Source organism: Podarcis pityusensis (genome assembly GCF_964106645.2).
Source record: "Podarcis pityusensis genome assembly, chromosome: 10".
Lineage (NCBI taxonomy): Eukaryota > Metazoa > Chordata > Lepidosauria > Squamata > Lacertidae > Podarcis > Podarcis pityusensis.
Genome location: NC_138035.1, coordinates 30,735,338 through 30,755,396, shown reverse-complemented (window position 1 = coordinate 30,755,396; position 20,059 = coordinate 30,735,338). Strand labels below are relative to the sequence as shown.

At 44.3% G+C, this 20,059-nt stretch overlaps 1 protein-coding gene across 2 annotated transcripts in view; it reads left to right on the top strand.

Annotated features, from left to right (window-relative positions):
- SUN2 (Sad1 and UNC84 domain containing 2) overlaps nucleotides 1-19,746 on the top strand; it is a 31,911-nt gene extending 12,165 nt beyond the window's left edge. For both annotated transcript variants that reach the window (XM_080971381.1, XM_080971382.1), the window contains exons 6-18: nucleotides 737-830; nucleotides 2,247-2,317; nucleotides 3,195-3,316; nucleotides 4,290-4,508; nucleotides 5,358-5,435; nucleotides 6,782-6,825; nucleotides 7,813-7,978; nucleotides 9,041-9,256; nucleotides 10,835-10,919; nucleotides 11,482-11,597; nucleotides 12,695-12,862; nucleotides 14,247-14,339; nucleotides 15,290-19,746. In XM_080971381.1, coding sequence (XP_080827507.1) covers nucleotides 737-830; nucleotides 2,247-2,317; nucleotides 3,195-3,316; nucleotides 4,290-4,508; nucleotides 5,358-5,435; nucleotides 6,782-6,825; nucleotides 7,813-7,978; nucleotides 9,041-9,256; nucleotides 10,835-10,919; nucleotides 11,482-11,597; nucleotides 12,695-12,862; nucleotides 14,247-14,339; nucleotides 15,290-15,406 — 1,589 coding nt within the window. In that variant the 3' untranslated portion in view covers nucleotides 15,407-19,746. The remainder of the gene's footprint in view (nucleotides 1-736; nucleotides 831-2,246; nucleotides 2,318-3,194; nucleotides 3,317-4,289; nucleotides 4,509-5,357; nucleotides 5,436-6,781; nucleotides 6,826-7,812; nucleotides 7,979-9,040; nucleotides 9,257-10,834; nucleotides 10,920-11,481; nucleotides 11,598-12,694; nucleotides 12,863-14,246; nucleotides 14,340-15,289) is intronic.
- The last annotated feature ends 313 nt before the right edge of the window (nucleotides 19,747-20,059 follow it).

Genomic DNA, 20,059 nt, shown 5'->3' with positions numbered 1-20,059 from the left:
TCTAAAAGCCAATAAGTGTTTTTATTTACAGGAGTGATTTTCATTATGCAAGTTAGCAAATGGAAATGAAAAGACAGCCTGAGCCCTTCTATCCCCACTGAGATCACACTACTAGTTGTCCATCATATTACAGAGGCCTGGCTGGCCTCAACTACAAATCAGGCATTTAGTGTTTCTGGTCCAGTGCTGTGGAACACTCTGCCAGCAGAGATGCAGCAGACACCCTCCCTTTGGGCTTCCATACGTCTCTTGAAGATCTTTTTGTGCCAATACAATTACATGACTATTTGTGACAACAGTAGTTAGTGATAACATTATTGTCTTAGCATTGCTAAGCAAATTGGCTCCCTGTCACATCACAAATGTCTTCTTCGTGCCTAAAGAGCTGGAATCAAATCTCTTGATATAATTCAACCCTTTCACGATGGAGTCTCCTCCTGAATTTCCTGTAACAGAAGGGCAGTTTTTTAGGACAGCAGTGGGAGCATTGCAGAAGATTTAGATGTTCTGGTTTCTCTGACTGTTGCCAGATCTGCCTACATGGCAAGTGAATAAAGGAAGTTGCATGCCAAGACCTGTTTCCGATGAGCTACGTTGGGGAGATGGGAAGTGCGTGAAGGGAAGCTGGTATTATACCACTTTGCCAGAGCAGGAAATGAAGTCTTAGATCTTGAAACAAGCTGAACTGTTGACATGGCCTGTTGCTATTTTTCATGCTGCTCTGGTGACTTTGCAGGTCGGGTCTTTGGATTGCTATACTGGTGGATGGGGACCGCGTGGTACCGCCTGACCACTGCAGCCTCCCTGCTGGATGTCTTCGTCTTAACACGGTCAGTGTGGCAGAGAATTTGGAACGCTCAGGAATGTGGCTGGCAGCAATTTCTGAACTGGTTGAGAGGAAGCAATTGGGTGGGAGCTGAGTAGTGCAAATGCCGACAGGGTTTCCAAAGCTTGCCCTAGAGGAGGGAGTGGGAGCCTCTTGCTCTCCAGGAGTTGATAGACTCTGACTCCCTGAAAATTGGCCATGCTGGACTATTTTTCTTTCTTTTTCTGGTTTGTATCTGATGTTTTAACTTTGATGTGGTTGCAGTGGCGCTACCATTTTAATTTTGTTATTCAGCTTGGAATGACACTTTATAGCCAGTCTGTGTATATACATTCATTCATTCATTCATTCATTCATTTAATAAACAATAAATAGTGTGTATGTTGTGTGGTTGGAATGATGACTTTGTTAGCTGCCTTGAGCTTCTTTTGAAAATTAGGGGGGCTAGCCATTTGAAAAATAAACAAAATAAATATGTGCAGTCTTTCTGATGTCATACAGCCTGCCCCTTATTTGCTGGAATGGCCTCTCCCATGGTTGATGCTGGACTACAAATCCTATCATCCCTGACTGTCGGCCATGCTGGCTGGGGCTGATGGGAGTTTGGAGTCCCAACAGCATTGGGAGGACAATGACAACAGGTTGGGGACAGGTGAACTAAGGGGTCACCATATGCAACCCAGTATCTGGGGCTGAGATTGGAGCTACAGGTTGCAAGAGACTTGCAACTGCTGCTGACCATCTAGCTCTCTTTGGTTCCTCTTCTCACTAATGGCAACCATAGCACAAAGTGTTGTGCGAAGATGTCATGTTGCACATTTCCCCGTCTCCTTTTGCATTGTGGAGTGGGAAAGCCCACAGTCTGATGGCTGACACATTGTGTTGTGGTAGTCCAGAGGTTAGTAATCTCAGTCTCAGAGAGGGGCAGTACAATAATTACTTGCTACATGTTGCATTGTGGTAGACCAAGGGTGGGGGACCACAGGCCTGGGGTCTGAATGTGCCCCTCTGTGCTTCACTGTGTGGCCCTCAGAGCTCTCCCAGGCCACACCCCTCACTCTCTCTACTTTGCACCCCGGTACTTGGATAATGCCTCTTGCTTCCCTGGATGGAGGTTAGAGAGGGTTGTGGCAGTACGTATGTAGAAACTTAGCACATTGTACAAAGGTAAATCTATTGTTTTCCCTGCTTTTGCCTTTTGCCCTGTCCACCACTGGCATGTGGGGCCCCCAGAAGGTTGCCCAGAATGAAATGTGGCTCTCAGGCTGCAAAAAGATTTTCCCACCCTTATGGTAGACATTATGAGGAAGGGCAAATTGACCACAGACAGTGGCTGCTCCGCTTCTTTGTCAAGTTTTGCCTTTGTGGAATTCCAGTGCATCTTATCCACGCCCTTTCTCTCTTGCTCTTTGGTGCCCAGGAGCTATCCAATCCTGAAGAAACTCCTGTTGCTGCTGCTCCTGTTGCTGCTCCTGACTGCCATTGGCTATGGTGAGTTCCATATTGCTGTCAAGGTCCTCCTGCCCATCAATAAGTGCTGCTTAATGATTAGTTATTCACCAACTTCCTTTCAGGAAGGGGAGAACTGTAGTGTAATAAGGACTGCTTTGCAGGATCAGACCACCCACCATTCCTCCTCCTGAAGCAGCCAACCAGATGCCTCTGGAAGTTAGCAGATGGCAGTTATTAGTCCCTGTGTTTTATCTGCCTGCATCTGAACACTGAGGTTCCAATTTTGCTACCTCTGCTGGTAGTTCTTGTTAGTAATATCCTCCAAAATTCTGTCTGATCTCTTAATTTTTTTAAAATTCCCCTTCTGGGGAGAGGCTGTAGCTCAGTAGAGGTCCACATGTTTTGCATTCAGAAGGTCTCAGGTTCAGCCACCGGCATCTCCAGGACAGGTGGGGGAAGGCCAGAGTTAGGGCTCTCTAGATGCTACTGAACTATAACTTCCCCCATCCCTGAGCATTGGCCATGCTGGCTGGGGCTGGCAAGGACTGGTTTGCCATGGGAGGCAGCGTTGAGCTAGAAGAACCATGACTGCTTCCAAAACTGGTGTCCATTCCCACATCTTATGGTGAATTCCCCAAATTAATTTGTGTGAAGTTCTTCCTTCTGTCCATCCTGAGCTGACTGTGGTGCCAATCCGTTTCATTGAGTGGCCGTATATTCTGGTGTTATGAGGTTGAGTTGTATAAATCAGCCTACCCATGTAAACCCTCATTTGAATATTGGTGTATACGCTGAAGTTTATATTTAACTAGATTTTTGTAAGTCAGACTGGACATCTGCTTTGACAGAATAGCCGGGTAAAGACCCATCGGATAAACCCAGGTGTAACTGAACTCTCCTCACTAATCACATTTAGGTGCCTGGTATTTTTACCCCTTCGGACTCCACCCATCTGTGTTTTCTTGGGGATCTATGAAGCTGTCTTCTCCTGTTACCAAAAAGGGAGATGAAGCAAGAGATTTTGTTGCATTCTCAGAGGTGAGTACTATGTGGATCTCAGAGGTTCATGAGTAGGAGACACCCTGCAACATTTCTGCTCACCCCTCAGGCTCAGCTGAGCTAGGGAGTTCCCTCTTTGCTTCACAGGGATATAATTATATTCTTGTAAACATAGGTGGATTCATGCAGAGCCATATACTTTGCTGTTAGCTGCTTCTGAGCTGTAACCTGGGGTTAAGATGGTCATAAAATTCTAATGGGAACTATGGTGGGTGGCGCTGTGGTCTAAACCACTAAGCCTAGGGCTTGCCAACCGGAAGGTCGCGGTTCGAATCCCCATGACGGGGTGAGCTCCTGTTGTTTGGTCCTAGCTCCTGCCAACCTAGCAGTTCAAAAGCATGCCAAAAAAGTGAAAGTAGATAAATACCTTCTCTGGCAGGAAGGTAAATGGTGTTTCCATGCGCTGCTCTGGTTTCACCAGAAGCAGCTTAGTCATGCTGGCCACATGACCCAGAAAAACTGTCTGCGGATAAACGTCTGTTCCCTTGGCCAGTAAAGTGAGATGAGCACCACAACCCCAGAGTCGTTAACTGCACTTAACTGTCAGGGGTACTTTATCTTTTTTATGGTGGGTTAAGAATCCAAGGGGTAGCTCAGTCAGTAGAGCATGAGACTCTTAATCTCATGGTTGTGGGTTCAAGCCAAACTTTGGGCAAAAGATTCCCACATTGCAGGGGGTTGGAAGAGATGATGCTTATGGTCCCTTCCAACTGTATTATTCCAGGAACAAAGAAAGAGCCTTGTTGTATCTGAAGCCTAGGATACATTTTCAGCATACATTTAAAGGAAATAATTCTGGGAGCTGCAGTTTGTCAGGGGTGCAGAGAGCATTTTACATGATTCGTTTTAGATTCTTTCTAATAAATTATGGTGATAGTATCCTTATATAGCTGTCTCTCTCTCTCTCTCTCTCTCTCTCTCTCTCTCTCTCCCCCTGCCCTGGATTTAAAAGGGACAGCAGCAGGTTTTGTCTCGGCTTCAGGCACTGGAGAGACATCTTGAGAGCCTGGAAGGTGCAGTTTCAGTGCTGGAACTGCAAAGAGGGGAAAAGACAGTGGAAGGGGCAGCTCTGTCTCATGACGATACCCTGTCACTTCTGGATGGGCTGGTGAGACGACGAGAAACCATCTTGAGAGAGGAGTTCCGTGCAGAGTCAGACCTTCACCTCCAGGTAGGGCAGCAGCAGAGAATGAAGGTGACATTTTGGAATCAAGGGGGAGAATTGACTGTAGGGCTGCAAGCATGTTGACTTGTGCACATAATTGCTTAATTTCCAGTTGTGAACACTCCTCAAATTTGGGTATGAGCAGAGTCTGGATCCCCTTTTTGCATTCATGACGATTTGTGCTCATGGTATCGGGGTGGTTATACACAATCTCACTTTCTATGTTGCTTGGGCCTGCAAAAGTTTTGGAGTGGACATACTACTTTGTTTCCAATCAGTGCATGTCCTGTAGCTTCCTGATGAAACCCTGCAACGCTCTTGCTTCAGGAAACCATTTAACTTGTCTGCAATCCTTGTTTTTCAGAGGTTTCTGAGAAATGGCTCTAGGGCACTCACTCAGGGGCAACCCTGACATTGACATTAAACATGTCTTCCTTCTGCATGTTGCTCCCTACCCTTGCTTTAAAATAGCAGTTGCAGTTTGCTCAGTCTTGATCTGGATCATGGGATGGGAGAAGGGTCAAGCCTTTCCTCTGCACCATTTTTTCCACCTAAAAATGATCTCCTGAAGCTGCTGTTTGCAGCAAACAGCATCAACAAGTGGGATCTTAAGGGGAGCTTTCTAGCAGAACAACAACATAGAGGGCAAATGCTTGAAAAAACAGATTGTTACGCAATTTATCTGTAAGTAATGGCACAAAAATTACTTGCTGGAGCTTTAATTGCAGTTTTGCAATGTCAATATTTTGGTTCATTGGTTTGTTCGATTAACCAGTTCAAAACCAAACTATTAATCAGTTATCAAACTTGTGCTTGTTTTTAAAGCTATATACTACTTCTCTTGTCTCCCTACAGAATGAGTTGGATGCTTTTCGATCCCAGCTACGGAAGGATTTTGACAGTCTCTTGAAGAAAGTATCCCAGGCTTCAGAGGTAAAACTTGATTTCATATTTTAAGGATGCAGTGTGTAGGGAAGGTTGTCATACCACCTGCATTCACTTTCAAAGAATATTGGCTTGTTGTATCATAAGAAGCAAGGATCCTGGGTTAACACAATTCCTGGTTGGTTAAACAAGCCAGCTTCAAAAACCATGGTTTGAAGCTTCTTGATAGTTTCTTGTGACATTCACTAGAGTTTGGTGTAAGCCAAGAATCCTTGCTCATACAACACAACAAGATGACATTTCTTTGAAATTGAAATTACTCTGCAGAATAACAGGTGGCTGCCCATACCAAGTCAGACAGTTGCCCAATCTAGCTCAGTGCTGTCAACACTAGCAGTAGCTCTCCAGAGTTTCAGACAAGGGGTCTCTTCCATCCCTATTGGGGGATGATAGAGACTGAAGCTGGGATCCTCTTCATGCTAAGCAGCTGCTCTGTGTCTGAGCTGTGGTCCTTCCCAGAAGTCGTCCTCCTGACTGCACAGGAGGAGGAAGTGCCTGAACCTGTGCTTGAACTTCCTGGAACTTTTTCATGTTGCGCTAAACCATGGTTTCTTGTTACATGTAGCTGAAACCACTGTCTTAACAGCTCTTGTAGTTGTAATGTGGTTTTCCCATTTTTAATCCAAATAGAATATTTACAGTTTTCACTTTTGAGTAAAATATGTATAACCTTTACATTGATTATTTCAATTCTGTTTCACTGCATCTTGAAACATTACTAGGTGTGATGCAGCTGATCTTAAGCACATCTCCCACTAATTTAAGGGGGGGGAGGTTTAAGCATGTGCTTAGCTCTATTTAATTAAATGAGACATGCAAGCCAAACTTCTGGGGGGGGGCCCTAACTCAGTGGGGGAGCATGAAGTCAGCTGATGGGCAGAAGGACAAGGCTTAGTCCTGCATTGGCTGTACATCCTGTTCTCTCCAGAGGCTGAAACAGAAGTGCAGGGGGTGAGGAAGGTCTGTCTTGAAGCACTTTGCAAAAGCAGTCTTTGAAGCAGCCTCTTGCTTCTCCCCTATGTAGCCGGTGGTGAGTTGGAGAGAGGAGGCTCCTTTCTGCTCTATCCTACTGCCTGCCTGCTCACTCACTCAAATGAGAAGCGTGGCGCTTCTTCAAAGAGCACTTTTGCAGATGGCTTTAACCCCTGCTCACCTACTGAGAAGTGGAAAAAGTAGTAGTGAATGGTCCAAATTCTGTTATGATTCATCCATCCATCCCTTGCTGTTGCATGTTGTGCTCCTCCAGTTCTAGATACACACACGGTGCTGCACAAGCAATGGATTTTATTCTGCTTTGTTTCTATTTCCTGACCTGTGTCCTGTTTCTCCCACAGGAGACAGAAACTCGGATGCTCCAAATGACTTCACAGTGGCAAAGGTAATTTGAGCATCCTCAAGAAAGAGTTGTCTGCTATGGCAGTTTCTGTCTTACAATAGCAGGAGGGCCGGGAATGCATGTAACCTGAGAGAATTGTGTTTAAAGTGACATTGTTCTTAACTTGAAAGTGAAACTTATGTATTCTTGGAATAACAGGGTGCATGAATAACCTGAGAATTTCTGTCAATGCTGTTCATACAATTTATCACCTTTTAAGTAGTGATGCTGACATATAATGAGCTGGTAAGATGCATGTTCAGTGCTTGTAATACTTGCTTATATTACAAGTCAAACCTGATTGTTTGGCCCAGAAACCTGTAATTAGTGGCTGAAATATGGTTTTAGGAGATTGGAGGGGGGGTTGCACATCATTGTTTTTAATTCATTTGCAGTTTGCACCATTGTGCTTTTAAGAAAGTGCTTTTTCTTAAGTCCTGTTGCAGTCAAAGATCAAGTAGGAACTATGTGCTATTTTTTGATGGCAAGTACTTAAAAAGAGGCATAGTCACTTGCTGCCCTATTACCTACATTCAGAACATCTTACCTATTCATTTGATTTTTTCTATCCCTCTCTGCAGCCACAGTCTCACAAAGAGACATCCAGGAGCTCAACAGCAAACAAGACATATTGGAAATCAGAGCAGATCCACACCATTTAAATCACATTCACACACATTTAAAGCACAACTTTCTCCAAAAGTCCAAAAGTTTCACCACCTTGTAGAGCTACAGTTCGCAGCACCCTTAAGCTACAGTTCCCAGGCTTCTTTGATGAAATGCATGTGCTTTAAATATACATTGAATGTGCTTTAAATGTATGGTGTGGTACATAGCTTGGATTAGGCTGTCTGGTATGGGTTAATTTTCATGGGGTGGCTGTTGACTGATCTTCACAGCCAAACATAGTTTTTGTAGAACATTTTTAGTGGAGGTAATTAAAGATACCACTGACTCTGAAGCACCTGAATTTTCATTTTGCTTTTGAAGCTCTACACAAGAAGGTCTGATGGGTAATTTCCAAAAGGAGATGGAAAGGCTGGAAGCGCAACTGACAGGCCTGAAAAAAGAATTTGTGGTCTTGGCCTCGGATCAGAAAAGGTTGTCAAAACACGTGGATTCTTTGCCAGGACAGATCAAGGAAATGCGGGAAGATGTAAGTTCATTTTATTTTATATATCATTTATTTAACACCTTTCCTCCAGCTCAGGCTGATATACATGGTTTCTCATCTCTGCATTTTAAGTCTTGCAATAAACCTGTTATTCCAGTCCAAGGTCTCCCAGTGACCTTCATAGCTAAGCCTTTCTTGGAAAGCTTTTATTTCTAGTGTAGTATAGCCAGGGAACTGGAGGTCTGCTCCTTTCTATGTAGGAGTAGACATGAGCCAGGCATGGAGAGCCTCAGGGCCAAATTAAGTCTGTCGGACGTCCTAATTTTTCCTGCAAGGCTGTTTTCCCCAAACCACACTTAACCTCCCCTGACATCTGAGGTGTGTCATATGTGTGGCAGGTAAGAACATGGCTGCAAAGGAACAGTCTGGAGATTAAAGTGCATTACTGATGGACGCTGATATAAATAAATTTATTTATATTTTATTGATATTATTATAGTAAATTAAAGTAAATAAACAATTAAAAAAGAATAGAAAAAGGAGAGGATACATCAGAAACATTTTTAAAAGCAGAGGAAAGCAGCAGAAACAAAATAAGCATACAATATAATTAAGATTACAAAACTATATAAGCTTATTGTTTCCCTCAAGTATATGTTGATTCATGTGTCACTATGGTTTCGACAAATGCATTCCAAATATTTTTTAAATTTGTCGCCTGTTGTCACAATGACATCAGGTAAATGACAGGTAGGCAGCCCCACATATCTGACAAAGTGGCCTGCAGGGGGTGGGAAAGGTCAGTGTCCAGCCCACGGATCAGCAAAATGTCAAAATTAAAAGATGTCAAAAGATGAAAAGCTACAAACATTTTTGTTAAGTATCTCTGCCCCACCCATCATGCCCCTTAGATCAAATCTTCCAAGGTGGAAGCACTGCTGTTGCTGTTATTTAACAAATGTATACCCCTCTTTCCTCCCAAGGGAGCCCAGGGCAGCTGTTGCTTGTTCTCAGTAATCTATTTACGTTCTCTCCATAGAAGGTCTGCAATTCACAGGAGGAAAAGTGTTTATGAAACCTGTTCTTCTCTTTGTTGGCTTTCAGGTGGAAATACAGTTTCCAATGTGGCTCAGCCGATTCCTATCCCAGGCTAAAAGGGACGGGACAGGCAGTCTGTTTCTCCATCGTGAAGAATTAGAGGAACAGCTCCTCAACCTGGAGCAGAAGATCCTTGCCAAAGTCTCTGAGGACCAGCGGCTCTCTGCGCGAGATGTCGGGGTGGTACTCCAAAGGGAGGGCGTCATAGGAGTAACGGAAGAGGTGAGAATTCGCTTACCAATTGGCTGAAGTGGTTCCTCACAAAGGCATTTCCAAGAATGATGCTAAGATGGTGATGTAGAATGTTACTTTTGTGTGTGTGTATTTAGAGGTCTGGAATGTGAAAGTAATATTGAGGAGCAACAATGAAAAGGGTACCTCACCCCCACTAAATTTGGCTGAAGAAATGAAGAAAGCTTTGTGGGAAACTAGGAGTGAATTTTTGTCCTAGACTGAACACGTGCTCAGTGGCATCCTGTTCTTAATTCTCAGTCTGTGAGAATTAATAGCTAATGCTATTCCAGGCTACATCAACAGAAGTATAGTGTCCAGATCAAGGGAAGTTCTAGTACTATTCTGCCTTGATCAGACCACACCTGGAATACTGTGTCCAATTCTGGGCACCACAATTTAAGTAGGATGTTGACAAGCTGGAAGGTGTGCAGAGGAGGGCAACCAAGATGATCAAGGGTCTGGAAACGAAGCCTTATGAGGAGTGGTTGAAGGAGCTGTGTATGTTTACCTTGGAAAAGAAGAGACTGAGAGGAGATACAATAGCCACCTTCAAATATCTCAAGGGCTGTCACATGGAAGAGGGAACAAGCTTGTTTTCTCCTGCTCTGGAGGGTAGGACTCAAACCAATGGCTTAAAGTTACAAGAAAGGAGAATCCAACTAAACGTACAGAAAAACTTTCTAACAGTGAGAGCTATTCGACAGTGAAATGGTCTCCTTCAGAAGGTGGTGGACTCTTCTTCCTTGGAGGTTTTTAAGCAGAGGTTGGATGGCCAATTGTCATGGATGCTTTAGTTGAGATTCCTGCATTGCCGGGAGCTGGACTTGATGTCCCTTGCGATCTGTTCCAGCTCTACGATTGATTCTATACCTTTGACAACAGTGCAAGCAATATTTTGAGTGGCATATCAGCAGCCATCCATTAGGTGGCACCCTCAGCCATCCCTTTGCTCCCTGACACAGTAATAACTCTTAACTTTGCTAATATATTTGCCTGCTGGATATTAAGCCTCAACTCTTATCCTAGGCAGTATCAATTATTGGCAAAATAGCGATCTGCTCTGCAGGGTTTGACAGTTCCTTATTTTTCAGGATGTCACTAACAATGTAGTGTGTAAGGCAGGAAGGAATGGTTAAGTCACAATTTATGGGTAATATGCAACTAAGTTCACTCAGAATAGACCCACTGAAACTAATAAATATGACTTAAGTTGTGTCCATTAATTTCAGTGGGTCTACTCACTGAAATTAAGGACACTAACTTTTAATATCACCCTATGCCTCTTCAACCGAGTAAAAATGTGGCATGATGTTCCCAGGCAAATTTTTGGCACAGCAGTCCCACCAGTCCATACAGTGCAGGTCTCATGTCTTAGTGGTCTGTTGATGCACCACTGATATGCAGCCGGTCTCAGGATTTGCACCAGCAGAGCTATACCTTAATTCCTCAGGTAGCCTTGCCATTTGCACGGTTTACCTCTAGCCTAACAGAATAGAACAAAACTAGAAAATAAGTTTTGGAATCCTGAGTTCCCGCCTTACATTCATTCCCTTTGTCTTGTTTCAGCAAGTTCACCACATTGTCAACCGGGCCCTGAAGCGCTACAGCGACGATCGCATTGGAATGGTTGATTATGCTCTTGAATCTGCAGGTATGCAAACTCTGGCTAGGCTGGTCTTTCTGTCCTGATAGCTGTCAAGAAAGGTGGCCCGTGAGCTAGAATTGGCATGTTGTTGATTACTGGTCAAACTGCTGCACGAAGGAATTGTCTGAGAATATTCTATTTCACATTAAAAACAACAACAACAACAATCATGCTTCTTGCCCTCATGGTGGCAAAGAATAACCCAAAACTTTGTTGCCAGTTTCTGTTATTAACTGAAAAACCAGAAAGGTTTTTCTGCATATCCACACCTATTTGTTTCTCAAATTTCAGCAATTTTTGTCTCTTCAGTCTCTCCCACAAGATTCAGCTTCTGCCCTCTCCCAAGAAAAGTCCCTAAACCCCAAATTGCCTATTCAGAATAATGCATGCAAATATGCACTGAATAACCCAGCTGCAGTTTGGGAATATCTTATTGTTGGAGTGGGGAATGTTAAAGGGAGCGTTCAAATCTCTTAGATTTATCAGCTGTCTGCATGAGCTCTCTTACTGCTTTGAGCAGAGGACAAAACAATGTGTCTCTCCTTCACCCATATCTTTTTAACTGCAGGGGCCAGTGTTATCAGCACCCGGTGCTCAGAAACCTACGAGACCAAGACTGCATTGCTTAGTCTCTTTGGGATCCCCCTGTGGTACCACTCCCAGTCTCCACGAGTCATTCTGCAGGTAGGAAGGTTTTCTTAAAGGTACAATGGCCCTGCCCTACCTTTTCTTCGTTATCCAATTCTCCCCAAAGTGTCTGGTTCAAATCCACAATACCTCACCCAGCAGATTACCTTTTTATTTAGACATTCATCCTAGAAGGTTGGTGTGTATTGACAATATCCACAACTACTCTATAAAGTAAGCTGGGACAGAGAGTGTGTGTGACTGGCCCAGTAAACTTCATATGCAAGTAGGTATCAATATAGCGGTCTCAAATGTTGAGCTGGAGAAAATATGCTGTGTGTGCTATTACATGCTCAGACAAAGAGTATCAAGCCTTTGCATAAACTCCCCACTAGACAGAATCTGGAACCTGGCAGTTTACCTTCCTGAGAAACTCTTGCTTTTTGCCTTGGGTTCTTTTGCAACTATTGCCCCGGTGTGTGGTCTGAAGGCACCTTGCTAAAGCTAAGCAGATCTGGCTCTGATCTATACCTGGATGGCTGTCTGCCCAGAAACTACATGTATGGCACTTTGGGTTCCAAGATGGAAGGAAAGCAGGATATTGATGTAAAAAATTAAACAGAACTGTGGCAGTAAAAATAAAACCACCTTGTAGGAAGCAGAGAGTTAGTGAGTGCAGTAAGGAACAGGGGTCCACATGACTTCATCACAAGGATGCGCCATATTCTACATTATAAGGGGAAGAGAGAAAGCACGTGACAGAACTGATTGCCATATTCAGCCGCATTCCCGTGTCAATTACAGCATGTCTTTCCACCTTGAACTCCTTGGAAATGAAGGCGAAATGTATATTACAGATGGAGCAATCTGCTCCCTGACCTGCATGGAATTCCTAGTCACCTGCCAGGTGATTTGTTAAATACTTATTAACAAATGTTTAAAAGTCCCTTTGCCCTGTTTTATATGGAATACGATAACAGTACCACAAGGTGCCAAGGGCTGTGTTAAATTTGTGTACAAGTACCAACCCAGAGATCATTGTTTTTTCCCTCTTGGTCTTTGCATATTGGAGCATCATCTCTGCTTTCAGAATGGTTAAGTCTAACATATGGCAGCCTCTTACCTAAAACTCTGTGTGTTTGATTTAATTTCAGCCAGATGTCCACCCTGGGAACTGCTGGGCATTCCAAGGCTCCCAAGGCTTTGCTGTCATTCGCCTTTCGAGCAACATCCGTCCCACAGCTGTGACGCTAGAACACATCTCCAAAGCCCTCTCTCCCAAAGGGACCATTCCCAGCGCCCCCAAGGACTTTGCGGTCTATGTAAGTCACTCTTTGTTTGGGACTGGGGGGGGGGGGGAGGAGATGTCGTAGATTGGGCAAGCTTGAAAGAGGCACACTGGAGATAATTTCCCATTCTCAGTCAGAAGTGGGAAACTTCTCCCACAATTTGCTAGCAGGGGTTCCAATAGCATCCAGGGCTTTTCCACCAGAAGAGTTTTCTCAGATTTCTCTCTCTCTCTCTCTCTCAAAAGTACAGCAAGATGCCCTTCATAAATTTGCCCAACTGGGTCGTCAGATGCACAGCTATTTAAGGCCCCATATGCACAATATACATTTAAACCAATATTATTCCACTTTACACAGTCATGGCTTCCCCCCAAAGACTCCTGGGAACTGTAGTTTGTGAAGTGTGCTGAGAGGAGGCCCCTACTAACCTTACAGAGCTACTGTTGACAGATTTCCCTGGGAAAAGGGACTGATTGTTGCTCAGTATCTTTAGCAAACGGTACTTCCCAGTAAGCTTCATGGCCTGGGGGATTTGAACCCTGGTTTCCCACGTCCTAGTCTGACGCTACACCACACTGGCTCTCAGTTCAATCATATACATCAGCTTTCACCCACCTGGTGTCCTCCAAGTGTTTTGGACCACAACTGCCGTCAGTTGTGCTGGCTGAGGCTGATGGGAGTTGTAGTCCAAAGAGCCCCATGTTGGCCAAGGCTGATGTGCAGTGTGAATACACATGCACCAGGCAACCCAAGAATCTGGGGTGAAAGGAGCCATTTGTTAGAAACCTTGGGATCATTAATGATGAAGTTTGGGTTGGTACAACCAAGACTGCAGGCATATGTATGATGCACACTGATGTTAGTCTTTGTTCAACTTACACTGCTGCAGCTCCCCCACCTCCCTAAGAATCCTGGGAACTGTAGTATGAATGTCTTGAAATTTCATTTGGAGCCCGAGAACCATCCTGCAGAACTGCAATTCCCAGGGTATTCAAGAGGGAAAGAATGAATTGAGACAGTATAAGGCACTGCATTCACATCACTCTTTTACAGCACATGGCTTTTCTCAAAAATCCTGGGGATCGTAGTTACCCCACTCTCAGCACCCTTAACAAATGACGGGTCCCAGGTGTGAGATTCCAAAATTGCACCTCTCTTTGGGAAAGGAGGAAGAGGCATTGACGTTCATAACTACCATCAGCCTTCTTTCCCCATCCCTCTACTGCTCCCATTTGTCCCTTACCTCCTCATAGCCCTGTGTGTTTCATTTTGGCATGCAGCCACAAGACTGGCCTTTAACCGCACTTGTGTCCCTCCCCCCTCTCTAATCCTGCGGTTGCTCTGATCTCCCCACGGCCCTCCCCTCCCCATTCTCTCACCCCCTTCCCTCCTCCCCAACCTGTTTTTGTTTCCACAGGGCTTAACAGAAGAAGGGCAGCAAGAGGGCACTCTCCTTGGCCAGTTCACTTACAGCCAGGATGGGGATCCCATCCAAACATTCCACTTGCAGGTAAGGAAGGAAAAGGTGCAAGGTTTGAAGGGTGGTGGTGGGTCGAAACCCTAGCCATGGTAGAACTGGAGAGTGTGGTAGCTTTTAGGAAGCTACCTCAGACTGAATCAGGTGACTTGGTCCATCTAGTTCAGTATTGTCTACACTGATGGGCAGCTGGTCTCCAGGGTTTCAGGTAGGGCAGGGGCCCCCCCTCACCTGAAGATGCCAGAGATTGAGCCTGGGACCTCATGCATGCAAATGCTATAACTCTTTGGGGAAAGGGAAGCTTTGGTTGGGTTTTAAGCCAGGGATGGAGAAGCTGCAGCCCTCCAGTTGCTCCTGAACTCCAACTCCTATCAGCTGCTGCATCAGGAAGGCCAGTGGGCAGGGATGGTTGGAGTTCTAGTCCAGCAGGACAAACCCCCCCCCCCAAAATTATTGTATAAAATTATGTATAAAAAGTTACAGGATATTAGTAGGAAGCAATGCAACATGTGCTGGTTAGAAATGAAGCAGTAGAATAGGATCAGCATTACACTAGCCATAGTTGTATGTGCAACAAATAGGATCAAGAGGGACTTCATTTTTGTACCTCAAGTCATCATAGGACTCTTGTTTGTTATTTAAATTGAATAAATTGTATTGCAGCACATGCCTAATATTTGGTGATGCTAGGCGTGGAGTAGTCAGATAAATATTACCTGTGGTGGCGGCAGGAATAAAGTGGGGTTATTGCAATACCCATCAACAACTCAGCTCAGGGCTGTACATCTTGTTAAGAGTGGGAAGGTGGTACCTGGGATTGTGAGCAGTGCCAGAGCATCTCACAGAAGAGGGTGGTGGTAGAGGCGGTGGCATGGCAGCCCTCTGTCTCCAAAGAAACAAGCTTGATGCTTCTCTGGCCCTCAATATTTTGCCTTTCTCTCTTCCCTTTCCCCTCCCTGCTTCCCCTTTTTTTACATCCTCAGGATGAAGGCAGGATTGCAGCTTTCCAGCTTATTGAGCTTAGAGTTCTCAGCAACTGGGGCCACCCGGAGTACACCTGTATTTACCGTTTCCGCGTGCATGGGGAGCCGGTCCCTTAACCCCTCCTGCATGCCGCAGCCTTGCTCACTGGCTACCTCAAGTTCTGCGCCTCAGACTGACAAAAGGCAGACGGAGAAAAGCAGTGTTGGAAAGGAGAGCAACTTGGGATGAGTGACGCTTCTTTTTGTTACGAGGGGAAGCATGGAGACTTCAAAATTCCTATCCTGGTCAATTGGTTCTCTCCTGAGGGCAGGGGTGGGGGTACCTTTCAGTATGCAGAGGGAGAAAGAGGGCTTCTTGACTTTTGGTATTTTATATTCAGCTTTTTGGAAAAAAACAAAAGCCTATGCAGTTCATCTCTTCCCCCTCCACCATCAAGGAAAAATAGTTTCTGGGTGTTCCTTTAGAAAGCTGTGCCATGATACTGTCATAGTTCTATCAGTGTTTATGTAATTATATTATATTTGAGGGGGGGGGAGTGTATCTATGGATTCTTTCTTTGATAAGGGTAGTAGGAGACCCCATGCTGTTGTTTTTCCCTTTCCTGGGTTGGGAAGGTTTAATTTTTCGTTTATCACACTGTAAAAAGTGGTTTGGCGTTGGCTGCAAAAGGAGCCTGTGCAGTAGAAAAAGACAGAGGGGGAAATTGATGTTTATTTAAATGAGAGGCTGCAATCCTAACCAAGCTTACTAGCAAGTAAGCCCCCTTTTGCTTAGTGGGAATTACTTCAGCGTGAACATGCATGGGCTTGCCCTGTCAGGTTAAGTATTTAACAACAAAGGCTGCCGTGTTGAAAGATGGGAGAAGAGTCTACTTTACAGTGCTCAGAGTTGGTTTTCTAATGGAACTGCTTAGCTCTGCTAGTATGTATCACTGTTGGAACTCATTCCCATTCTACAACACTTAATTTTCTAGAGGGAATGAATATTGTCTGGCCAGCACGGTCGTGCTTGCTTAGCCGAACTCCCAGGTGTGGCAGGGCTGCTTGTTAAGTGGCAAGGGAAAGCATTCTGTACATGTTCAGAGACACCCATTGTCTCAGAGAATGTGCCCCAATCTTGAAATAGAGCTTACAGGGCCTTGATGAGCCCTGCTTCAAATAAACTTCATTTTCTTCCATTGTAAAGCAAACAAGGGGTGCTTGGCTCTTGTTCTGCAGGTTTTAACTCACATGCTGCTGCAATGCCCAGTGGGTTAATATGGTCAAAAAGGGCGAGGAAAATCTTTCCACGTTTCTGCACCTGATCCCCACGTGCAGTAAGACAAGGTAGTATAAGCAGCTCAAGTTCTGAGATGGTACAATGGACAGGCTTGCATTTTCCCGTCCATATTGTTAGTAGAAAACTAGCAGAGGAATAAAGGTGGGATTTCTCTCCCTGCTATGCCAGTTTTTATTTTAATTTGCAAAGGGTATTTTTTAAAATGGCATACATACCCATCTTTACTCTGAAGTGGAACGTTCTATGTGATTGCCTCATTCTACTGCAATATATAGACTAGCCCATACAGGAAATATCATGACTACTTGGGTAAGGTAATAGAGGTCAGAATTTGTTACATTTGCTTAACATTAATATTTGCTGACTAGTTATTTACAGTAAATAGGTATCTGTAGTTGCCAGCAGTAACAGTTGTACTCTGGAGGGACAGCCTTCCTGGTATGGATACAGTATCTCATAAAATAGTGCCTTCATCTAGGCTTTTACCAAACTTCAGGCTGAAAACACATGGGCAGAGTGCTGAGTAATGAAAATTTCTAAACTGAAATTAATGTAGGAGCAATCAGGGTTTCTTTCCTACCTGCCTTTTATTTTCAGGGCAAGCTGGCTGTGCAGAGTTCCGATAAGCTAGTACTTAACATAAGCAGGAAGCTGTGTCCTTCCCACCTCCCTTCCAGCTATCTGTGGAGAGTGCTGATTGCCACAACCGCTGGCCCATCGCTTTTCATTTGGGCTTGGCCATAGCAATAATGTCCATTTAAGGATGGAACCAAATAAACATTTAGAAATATAAGACATACAGGCATTTGGGGAACTGGCAAAAGCTAAGTTGTGCCCGAAAAGGGGAGCGAGAAGCTGCAAAAATTCATACTGGCCGCAGATTTGTATGTCAGTGGAGAAGTCAGTGTGGTAGGAGGAAAAACAGGGTTTGTCCCATAGCAGAAAAACCCACTCTCACTCCTGGAGGGAGAAGCATTTGTCTTCATCCTAAATCCCAAGAGGAGTGGGCTAATGCTGTGTTCAGCTTGAGCAGTTCCCCAAGCTATATGAAATACAGGTGGTTTCTCAACTATATCGAAGGGCCAAGTAGACTCTGAGTAAATATGATCAAGGGCACAGTTGCACACCTTTTGAGGATGCTATGATAGGAAAGTGGCCTTAGTTATGTGTAGAAGCCACTTTGGCAGTACATAAATTAATTACATAATGACACACATCAAGTAGATAAGGGGTTGAACAGAAGACAAGCTTCTGTGCGATTCTAAGAAACAGAACATATCCATAAGGAAATAACAGTATTATGTGGGTCTCACAGCTTCAGTGTTAAAAAAGTCATAAGGATTGATGAAGGTAGCTCAAATGACAAGAGGACAGCTTTTCTGTTTAAAACCTGAAACCATGAGTGGTAGTGAGATTTAGCATACACTCACCTCCACCCCAACAACAGCTTTTGCCTGGATGCTTCTGGTAACACAATCCTGATTATAACTAAAGGGCCTAGCATTGCTAACTAAACACATATCTATCTATCTATGCATTCTTGCTAAGCTACTGTGGAAGTACATCAACACAGTTTATCTGCTAAGCATTTCACAGCTTCCCCAGTCTGGTGCTGTTAGCTGCTCCAGCTAACACAGCCATGCGGTTTGCAGGATCAGTTAAGATGACCTGCACTATTAGAGGAGACACATCATTCTATCAGGGTCCAGTGATAACTGCTATGCTCTTTGGTCTATAGCAGAATCCTTGTGAAGTGTTTTGATGCCCTTGCATGCAACAAGAGAATAAAGGCCAGTTCCAACAGTTTTTTCCTAGAAAGCAAGTAGAAGGACCACATGGTCAAAAGCAACTCTTGCTTTGTATCAGACAGGAATTACATAATCTGACATGCAAACATAGCAGCATTCTGGAAGGCGTGTGTGTGCGGTTTGCATTACAAAAATACATTGGCCAGGTTTCCCTGCTTTTTTCATCTGAAATACAGAATAAGGGCTAGGAAAAAACCAGGCTGTTACAGGAGGGATTGCAGTTAAACCTTAGGAGAAACTTCTTTAAAGGTAAGAGCAATCTGACAGTGGAAACAATTGCCTTGAGGGGTGCTGGGCTTTTGCTTACTGGATGTCTTTGAGCAGATAGCTACTTGCTGGGAGTGATACAGCTCCAGATTCTCTGCAGTGATGGGGCAATGTTGGGCGAGGTAGCCTGAAGGACCCCAGCTGATTTTGAAATTAGGCAATTTAGAGGCTTGCTTCAGCTCACCATGCTTGGTAGGCAACCTGTTGTGCTTCTACAAAGCACTAGGTCAACTTTTGGGGTGGGGGTGGGGAATTTCTAATAAAAACTTGTGTTTTTTGTAGGCAAAAGAAAATATAGGTCTTACTCTTCTCTTTGTACTCTCCAAAAGATGGGGGGTGTAATAAGCACTGATTATTACCTGTTCTCTACTCCCCATAAAAGAGGTTGATGGCTAGGTTGTACTTGGGAGAGAATGGAGAGAAGTCTGTTTAGGGGTGTATAAATCCTATGTTGATCATTGTGGGGTAGTTTCCCGCAGCTGGGCTCCATACAATAATTTATGTGGATAGGCTTCTCTGCTCTATTAGTTGCATGGAAAGAAAAGATGTGTTTAACAGACCCTAAGTGCAACAAAGTGATTAAAAATCTAGAGTGACCAAATGAACATTCAGTGAGCTTACGAATGAATGCGTTTGGAAAAGCATGAAACTTTCCTGGTCCTAGGGTCTACTCAAAGCCACAGCAAGCAAAGAGTCAAGAGTTAAAGAATGCTGGTGAGTCATGCACATAATGGCTTCATGACAACTGTAGGCATTTCATGCTTGTGTCAGCTCCCTGACCAGTAGCAAGGTGCTCATATGGCATTTGCAAGGCGACAGCAAGTAGGAGGCACCTTCCAAAGCATGACTTCTCTGCCCGCTCCCTGTACTTTTGACCTGGCCTGTTGTACTCTGTAAAGCACCATGCACACTGATGGTGCTGTATTAATAATAATGCTTCTCCTATGAAAACAGTTATGTACAAAGTGTGCTTGGATTTGTATCTAAGACTGTATGTAGCCTGTTGCAAATGCTGCACTGTTCCGTTCCTTATTTTCTATCTCTGGATTGTAATTTATGCCTATGCAAAAGAAACTCAAGACAATAAACAATTTTTTTAAAAAGGGTGAAGCTGACCATTGGTGAAGAGGGGACACTTTTTGACCAGGGTGAAGGCTAGAAGCATTAGCGGGAAGAGACTATGCTGTAAATAAGTTGCATTGGAGCTGCTGTCACTGTCGTCCACATTTCTGTTCCTTCTGCCTGAGGTTTTTCTTTAGTCCACTGCTTTCCCCGGGAACACCCACTGTTTGATGCTTGTTCCAATTCAGTGATACACAGCAGGTTTTCCCAGGGAAAGCAGTGGGACTGAAGAAAAACCTCTCAGACAGGAGGTACAGAAGTGTGGATGAGCCCTCAGTCAGTGCAGGACACACA